At 38.8% G+C, this 9,818-nt stretch overlaps 1 protein-coding gene across 1 annotated transcript in view; it reads right to left on the reverse strand.

Annotated features, from left to right (window-relative positions):
• LOC112487063 (A-kinase anchor protein 13) overlaps positions 1–9,418 on the reverse strand; it is a 22,893-nt gene extending 13,475 nt beyond the window's left edge. Inside the window, exons 1-2 of the mRNA XM_025055878.1 lie at positions 9,120–9,418; positions 1,748–1,791 (exon numbers count right to left, since the gene is read on the reverse strand). Of these exons, the coding sequence (XP_024911646.1) occupies positions 1,748–1,780 (33 nt within the window). The 5' untranslated portion in view covers positions 1,781–1,791; positions 9,120–9,418. The remainder of the gene's footprint in view (positions 1–1,747; positions 1,792–9,119) is intronic.
• Between the last annotated feature and the right edge of the window lie 400 nt (positions 9,419–9,818).

The following is a 9,818-nucleotide window of genomic DNA, read 5'->3' on the forward strand; positions in this document are numbered from 1 at the left end:
TAAAACCTTTTTGCTGACTTGCTCTGACACTGCTATAAAACCCCATGACGCTGCGATGCACATCAATATGTTAGTTAACCTAAGTACTCGTAGATGTACTCAGTATTATGCTTTGTACAGAGATACATACGTACTACTCCATAGACCTTAAGGGTAATTTTACTGCGTGTTGAGTGTTTAGTACAATTTAAGTTCTACTACAAATAGACTCACAGATAAGAGCTAATATTTACGACGAACAAACCAAATAAGGTCCTGTGATGGTTGATGATACGTGATGAAACAGTTTGTTTTTTCCATTTCTCTGGAGATATTTGAAACCTGTGCATAACTGATTAACCATGAAAATAAATTGTTAATCTAATTGCTAATCCAATCATCAGGACAATGAATCATCTCTGCTTTGCCCAACCAGCTGAATCTCCATGGTTTTGTTTTGGGTTTTTTTTTTTTTTACAACTATCCAACCCTCATTATCTTCTCTTGATTCAGATTTGGCGAACATAAAAATTGACTAGCAAAAAAACCCAGAGGAAAATTGTGAGATAGAAAGAGAACGCTAGGCTCCAAAGTCTTCACTGAGCATGAAATCGCTCCCCGGGGAAAACAGGAGAAGTTTAGAGCAAGATGTAGAAGAATGGAGGACAGTTCATAGTATGCTGCTCTCCAGGCACTAGAACTGCACTAAAACTTGTTCCAGTCCAGACCAACAAATTGCCGACCAGTCTACACACGTCATTAGAGACAGGACAAGGCTAGACCAGGCTACAAAGACACCTCAATGAAAGCTGCTGCGGTAGACATTAGTAAAGCTATGTGTTCAAGGTACTTCTTCCATGCATCACACATTTCTTTTATGTCCTCAGTCATTTCTCATCCTAACAGATATAGTTTGTGGGTCCAAGAGATGTTCTCATTTAATAACACAGGTTATACAGATGAATGGTTTTCTTATATTGCCTTCAGATACGAGCTGACACAGAGGTGGAATTATAAGCAGGAAAAAATGGATGGCAGGATGCATGCATTACACAGAGTTTGCTGGAGGGAGATTAAAAAAAAAATTAAATCAGATCTCAGAAATATGTACGTTCTGCTGTTATTGTATGGTTGGAGGCTGCACCACTGTCAGTGGATACATGCAGGGCTGAACTCACATGACCCATGTAGTGATTGAACACAGAGATATACATAATGATATTGTATTAACCCAAAGTAACATTGACCTTTTGACCTCTTAGTGCAGTCCATATTCAAAGCTTTCCTCCCCAGACTGTTAAATACACTGTGTAAATGTGGTATAATCACTGGAACTGTGTGAAAGAAAATTAATTATTGATTTTAATTAAATTGGGCATTTATTGCTATAATAACTGTAATTCAAGCAATAGATGATATTAATCATAAACTTGGAATGAAGTTTGAAATATTTGCAAAGTAAACAGACCAAATTCCTTCACAAATAAAATTAAAACAAAATCAATTATTTTTCCAGCAGTTTTTTTTTTTCACTTTTTTCTTCCATCTCTTTTTGTGGTTCCTATAAATTGAATTAATACCGCCGACAGCAGGAAGAACAAACACTGCCATAGACATGTGCAAACCAATAAATCAGCACACTTAGTGGTAGCTCAGAAGAGTCTGGGCCAGAATGAAGCTGTGTGTGACACCACAGTACAATCTTCACACCAGATTAAAAGTGGACTGTGCTGTGAAAATAAAAATGAACTGGACAAACGATACTTACATATAATGGTGCTTGTTGCTGATTGAGTTTCATGTCCCAGGACACTGCAATGAAAAAAGAAAATACATTTGGGTCAAAATACATCTTTATATATTGTTTGTTTGTTTAGCTTAAAGAGTTTTGGAGAAAGAACTTTATGTGCATCTAGAGAAAGTAGAGAAAAACAAAGGAGAGAAAGTCACATGTAGGAGATGATTATGTGAGGGCAGAGCATGAAATTCATATAAACCTCAAGACCGTGTGGGAGAAGTCAAGTTTACGACAGTAATGAACAGGTGTATTGATAGTGCAGACAAGAGCTAACCATTCAAAGTGAAGCAGACGGCAGCTAACAGTGAGCCTGACGACTGGGCCGTACTGAGACCAGAAATGCTGTGGATGGAATCCAGATGTGTGTGGATGTGTGTGAATGGGTGAGACAGGTGGAAAGGTGAGAGAGCTGGCTGGAGCAGAGGTGGTGAAGTTGGGTTTTAACACCAGGGATCAATCATTCACAGCTACACGAGGAGCACGAATGAGGTCAAGAAAAGGGTGGAGGCGGCAGGGAGAGTGTGATGATCAGTGTCATGGGAATGTGTAACAGAAAAACAGCAGCGGGATTGAAGGGAAAAAACTCACAGGTGCATCAATGTCCATTTCTCATTTAAATGTTATATATATATATAAAACATTTATATATAGTCGAGTCTTATATATAGTCTAGTCTAGTCTAGTAAAAAAAAAGTCTTGCAAAAGACGAGTGCTTCAGGAAAAATCAGTTAATCACATTGAAGCAGCCAAAGGCCCCGTCTGACCAGGTCAGAGGGAGTGGGTTTGTAATAAAATCTAAAAGAACATATTACAACTGTGCACTAAGGACAAAATGGATCGAAAACAGTTCCACCAAACACATCTAGAACAGATCGACGGGTTGAGTGACTTGGTCGCTTCAACAGCCTGTTCTGCTCAGATATTTTGCAGGGACAATTGCCTTTTGTTTGCGTTTATCTGTTACTAAAACAAGTGCTTGCTGTTTCCCTCTGTGGTTAGCAGTGTATTAATCACATGCAGCCGGTAGGAAAGAAGACAGTGACAAAAGAGCTAGGACCTAATGAGTTCAGCAGAGCACAGGGAAGGAAACAGTGTTGGATTCAACGGAGCATTTAAGAAGAGAAAGCAATAATTTTAGCAATAATCAAATGTTTTTTTATCAACTTCTTTGCTAAATAATTGTGCTGAAGCTACAACAAGGCAGATCAGGTTAGGAGATAATCAGTGTCTCTAATAATACACAGGAATCTAATCCTCTTGCCTTCAGTGCACTAGGCCAGAGACTCACTTGACTTTCACTTATAACGCCCCTAACAAACGTGTTATTACTGTATTCCACGTAAAAATAAAGAAGCAGCTTAGGTTACCATTTTACAAACCATGACTGCAAATATACCAAAATGCTGCTCATACTATCCTAACATAGGAGTATTTTGTGTGAGTACTTCAATTTATTGCTTTTTACAGCACTGCTGTTTGCTAGGGTATTCCATGTGATATACTGTATGTATTTCATTATCATTATCTTTTAAATATATACCACAGATGTGTTCGGGTTATCATATCTAACATCTAATTAATTGTATAAAAATGTTTGGGTTTTTTTTTATACCCAGTTATGGCTAATTCAGTGTTTTGACAGTTAAGGACTAAAAAGATATAATTCACTAGAAAAAGTTTTGTTATGTTTCATCCCATCGTAATTTTCCAATTGCTTTAAATAATTGCATTTGGCAGCTTTGCGTAAAGGACACCTTAACAGTTGTTCAGCTGTGTGGCGAAAGCAGTACAAATTAATCAGTTTTTATTGCCAGTACGTGAGTGGATTTTCTTCCACACAGGCAGACATCTTGCCTTTTTGCTTGACTGCTTTCTATGTCAAGGATCTAGAAAAAAAAATCTGCTAAAAAAAATTAATCAATTTTACTTTATGGCGTCGAGCTTCACTGCTCAAGTTGTGCTCAAGAAGACTTACAGATTACATTTAACTGCTTTACCAGCACTAGAAGGTCAGATACAGTCTATAGGACCAAAGATAGCTTATAGTTTAGAGTTTAACGCAGTAGCATTTGTAAAGTTAACTGTCCACATGATATCAGACCTTGACTTTTATTCCCTTGTATGTCACCTCACTGTTTAGTCCTACGTGTCCACTCACACTTGTCTGTGAGCATTCTTCCAACCTTAGGCTATAAAATCTTCATTATTTAGAATGATAAATAATTATATCATCCAAACAGATCCTTCAGCTCTAACTGACGGCTGGTAAACACCTAGATCAAGGTGTGAAACATTGACCAAAGTGATCACAACCACGTGTCAATGGGTCAGGTCATAGGGCACGGTCACCTCCTTTGTTGTCTTTAGATAGTGTTGTGTGTAAGTGAATAGTGTTGTCTTAATAATTAGATTACTAATTTTTTTTTAATAAAAATCCTACATTGTCTCAAAACTTCTGAAAAGGTGAAAAGGTGAGCGGTTGCTCAGACTGACAAGTGATTTGTGGACGAGACATGCAATTACAGCAAGCCTTGGGGTTTTCTGCCATTTCATCACAGTGCAGTGAACAAAGACTCTGACCCTGCTGTGAAACTGGAGGACAGGCCCACTGCTGCACATGTCACTGCCTGGAGAAGAGATAATAATAGCCAGTGTATAAGTGTGTTTCCATCATCCTGAAGTTAAAAATACATTTCTAATAAATTACTTTGTACTTCGAATTAATCGTACGGGTTCTTATCAGAGTTAAATTGAGCTGAGAAGCAAATGTAGTAGCAGTTAGCTAAGTCAATGAAAACAACTGCTAACTGTGGAAGTTATTCTGCACTGCTCTACAGGTGCTTTTCTGCGGCTTCAGTGTGCAACCATTCCGTCATGTCCAGTTCTAATATACACTATTCATGGGGATTTATAGCATAGCTATATATAACTTGTTACATTTTATCTCATCATCACACAATGTGAATGGAAATGAACAATCCACAAATGTTGAGGAATAACCTCTGAAGTGTTAACATCTAGTTGTAACCAATTAACACTGGTAAAAGAGCACATTCCTGAACCAAACTCTGTTCTTTCCTCTGGTTACAGAAGAGCCTTGAGAAACTGTAGCCTCTGAGCTCGACCTACGGCCACCTGACACCTGCTTACAGAGATTGCACAACCCATTAACCTCATCTAAAACACTGGATGTAGCCAGCCTTCCGCCAAGCTCCATAGAGTCTTCATTACAGCAGATTGCCTTTGTATCGCTTCTAAAACTGAATTTCTCGCTCTACAGCAGAAAGGCCACACAGAAGCAGGGCATCGGCGGCATTCAAGTGCCTAGCCATTGCAAATGTACCGATAAATCAAGAGACAAAAAGCCCTCAATCCTAGGCTAGGAGTTGTAATGCACCAAGTCGGGATGTGAATGGAACTGTTACAGCTACCATGAGTCCTCTGGCAAATAGAATAGGCCATAATGACCATGTGACTACAGCATGAATGAGAGGATGAATGGGATTAGCTTCACTAGTGATTAGTCGGTCTGTCTACTGAACTTCTCCCCATTGTCACCAAAAGCTGAAAATTCCTCAGTGAAAGAACTAGTACAGGATTGTTCATAACTACAGAAAATCGTCTAATAGTTTTACTGGTCCGTCTGTAAATAGAATTAAGAATGAATTAATGTATTTTTAGATAGAAAATAAATGTGAACTAATCAGTTTCTTCACACGTCAGTTGTGTAATAAAGTCAACATTAGAGTTCCTTCGTAGGGCTGAAACTGCTCTCAACTTTCACTACCATAGTAGTATAACTCTGACAACGTTCAATATGTCTGACAGTCCTCCAACTCAATCAAGAAAACACACACAGTGTATTCTTTCAAACTGCTTCAAGTGAACAACAAACTCCTCAAGAGCAATAATCGGTGTCACCTAACACAGGTATGTGCTGCCTGTATGACTCAGCAACATAAGGGTTCTAGAGATACCAGGGTAAACAAAGTAAAGATACTGTAAGTCATTGATTTGTCAAACTCGTGGCTAAATGATATTTGGTCTATTGAAAAAGTTGTAATCATGACATATAACCAAGGAAGTATTTGCTGATGTTGCAATCAATTCACCAACCCTAGTTTACTGGAAGAATTCCTATTTCTGATCGAAAATGTAACTAACTGTAGGAGTTGCTAAACATACCAGTAGACTTGAATAAATAAATAAAACTACAATTGGCTTTAGGTTTAACCTAGAAACTGAAAATCTCTGCACAGGTGATACTAATTTTATAGTGTGTCTCTGCATCGTGCACATGTTAGCTGCTGAGTAAGCAATATTTTCTTTTTTTTAAATCCCCAGTCTGGTCTTTCACACTGTAATTTTCTGAAGTGTGCTGTGAATGCTGCCACCCAAAGCCGTGGGTCATTTGGCAGCAACTGAATAGTGCTTTAAGAGATTCATTGACACTCAGGAGGGTTTGATATTTAACTCAGACATTTGTTTAACCCCTCTCAGGTTTTCTACCCCAGTTAACCAGAAGGGCCTACCTACAGCTACTACATGACACCAGTGACTGCATTCAGCTGTAGCACAAACTGTCGGAGTACCCGAGTGCTTTGTGTATAGCTGTTTTTTTGGGTTTTTTTTTTAAAGTTCACCATCAGGTCTGCTCTTCTGAGGCATTGCTAAATTAGTCAGAGCTACATCACATTCTTGACAATGCCACCACAGTAACCTGGACACAGCATGTTGACTACCATTTAGATAGTCACGGCTGTTTGATTTAATCTAACTTCGCTATTGTCTCTATGGTCAGATATGAGGCCTTGGTGGTGACGCGACCGCACCAGTGCACACAAAAGCTGCCTCTGTGCAGGACTGCACACAAATGCTGGCTGACAACACAAGGCCATGGGATGAAAGGTCTTCTCAGTGTTTGGTGACAGTTATTACCCTCTCCACTGAAACCAAATACCTGTGGGCCCAGATAGCATTATCTTATTGTGAGGCACACTAAGGACCAGCCTGTAATCAGGGCTTGATCCTTGATCGTTGCCCCTCCCCATGTTTGATGCTATCCCATCCCCCTCCAAATTCACCACCACCTTCAGGCCATGACATGTACCATAGGCCGTTTCATCGCAATACTTTGACATCTTTTATGCATAACGTGTAATGGTGTTTTTTAACACAGCTCAGAGCACCTCAGTGGTAACTTGACAGCTGGTGGACTCGAACCAGAAGCCTTCCAGACCCAAACCATCACTGACTTGGTGGCATCCTTAACCACCCAGCCATCCCAGCCCTAACCAAAACAGTATGTTTTTTGCAACAATAAGTTGTTATCTTACCATGAGTTCAAAATTACGTGTGATGCACTCATTTGGCTTTGGTTGACTTGACAAATTATGAAGTGATCATTAGGGGATCTAACAACTGTAACAACAGTTGTTAGTTGTTACATCTGTTCCCAAGTCTTTAAAGTCATCATACAAGAATTTCCAGAGACCAAACAGTTGGTGTGTACTTCAGCTTGAGTCTGTCAGCCGCGGCAAATTTTAGGATTCTTCAAATACTTGGCATCAACAAATGCTGTAGAATTTAAGCTGATTAATGAACAAGCGCATCTGCCAGATGCCTTTGTTGTTTTTGCTGTGTGAGACCACACTGCCATTAACCACCAGAGTAGCCAGGCCACTGCCAGAACTATATACCCCGGATTCTGTTGGCAATACATCAGTGCACTAAAGGGCAGATACAAAATACCTTCAGCAAATGCTCCATTACCAGTATAATATAAAAATAGCTTAGATAAAGCTTGGACAAACAGTGTAGGTATTGAGTTTTCAACATTTTACATCTATATACTACCACCATGATTTAGCCAAGCCACTGTATTGTATGTTAGCTTGGATAAACAGTGTAGGTATTGAGTTTTTAGAAATACAAAAAGTGTCAATATCCATCTATTTTCTTCAGGTAATCACTGTCTTCTGAAGATAACCCAGAGGTCGCACCAATGACAGCAAAGGTGTCTGACCTCTTTGAGAGCCTGCATCATTCAGTTACAGATAAACATTAAATTAAGGATTAAAGAAGAATTTAATTTGTTACAAATAACACATTACACAGCTTATGATGCAGAAACAAAGACACTGAAAACAAGTCAGTAAAATTCACATAAAAAGAGGAAGTTTTAGAAACGGAAGTGGTTGTTAGCCCAGGTTGGGAGGGGTTCATCTGTAGGATTCTATGCAATCTTAACCTCAGTCTAATCACATTGATACTAACCCAGCCCATTACAGTTAGAAGTGATTTTCACACATCATTTCATTAAACAAGCCAACTTGAATTGACACACAAAAAAAGCTATAATTTCACGTTTATTAATACGTTCAACAGAAAACACATTGTGCCTTTATAGTTGATTTGTGTTTATCACAAAAGACTAGAGTGTAAAAAAAAACAGCTGTGTATTTTTCTACTTGAAGGTGTTATGTGCAGGTTTGGTCAATAAGAAACCCTAGATGACCTGCAAATATGCACATGTTTGTGTGTCTTCACCCTGGTGACCTCTCCAAGGTCTTCACTAAGAGTTACACTTCAACCAGAACCCTTGATTCCTCCTAGATTTTTCTCCAATCATATAAAAATCCTAAGATTTAGAGAGATGTAGAAGTGAAATCACCATGGTAGTTTTGAGAAGTGTGTTGGTTTTCCATGTCATGTGTGTAAACTCACTTCCCCCTCCAATCTGGAGGGAGGAAAGTTACAAGTGGCCGAGCTCACAAGACCACTTAGTGTCCCTAACAGAGACACTTGTAAGCTAAATATGATTCCAAGTAGTCTATGTCTGGAACTGCAGGTTGCTCCAGAACATCAGCCTAAGTATGTGTTAGAATAGACTGTAGTATAGCAACTAGAAATGCATGAACAAATGATGTCTAAAAATGTTTCAGAATCCACTTCCAAGTAAATCTAAATGTTTGAAATAATTAAGACTGTCTCTATTTACAGTAAATCTAAATGTTTGAAATAATTAAAGATTAATTCAAATTTAAAAGGATATCAAGTTAAACCACTGAGTCATCATCACCCAGGTACAGGTTGCTAAAGCGTGAAGGTGTCTAATGGACAGACTTTGCCCTGAGGAACATTATCAGCACAGAAAAACTGTCAACAAGAAAAATCTTAAAATGTAACATGTTACTCTGCACATAACCAAGACGGTGTGTAAGATGACATCAGCCACTTCAACTTAAATGCATGATATCTTTGTTATGTCATTGTTTTTCTGTCTCCTCAAACTACTGATAATCTTCAAAAGCAACTGAAAGCAGATTAAAGGAAACCTTACCCCCAGCTGTTTGATAGAGCACAGCTATGAGCAGACTCCTTGTAGTTCACGTTCAATTCTTTTCAGGCCCATCACAGAGAGCAGGTGTGTTTACACTAGGCAGGTATCGTCAGCAGCAGGCATGCAAGCTCTCACCACACTGATTACACTGAGCTAAATATGGCTTTGTGCTAACACAGACAGTAGGCAGATCAAAGCCTGATGTCAGAGGGAGAGGCGGAGTCAGGTCAGGTGTCTACTGCAACGGCATTGGTGTACGTCCTAGCCTGCCTCTGCTCTTTGACCATGTTTTTTATAGAGCTTTAACACAACCACAATTTCTGAGGGCTACTGATGATGAAATGGGGAAAAGAAAATCTTTATAAAACACATATTTTCTTGGAGTAAATATGCATCTTTTTCCTGCAACAGTGCAGCATGTACTATAAATACACAGAGGCTATCGCTTTGCAAACTATTGCACAAACAAAGCAAGCCCAAATTTCTGAAACAACTATCAACTTAATGATAATTTCTGGCTTAAGTACAAAGGTTACATTTTGTATTAAAGCCTGTTTTAATGTGGTCTTTTTTAAAACCTGAATAGCCTGACTTTTAGAAAGTGTACACTAGTAATTAAGCTTTAAGGTAACCAAATGGGCTGGTTTAGTTTATGGCAAACTCATGAGTCAGCAGGCACAATTAACCACAAATTCTTCT

The sequence above is a fragment of the Cynoglossus semilaevis genome, chromosome 5, assembly GCF_000523025.1.
Source record: "Cynoglossus semilaevis isolate Cse_v1.0 chromosome 5, Cse_v1.0, whole genome shotgun sequence".
NCBI classification, from domain to species: Eukaryota; Metazoa; Chordata; class Actinopteri; order Pleuronectiformes; family Cynoglossidae; genus Cynoglossus; species Cynoglossus semilaevis.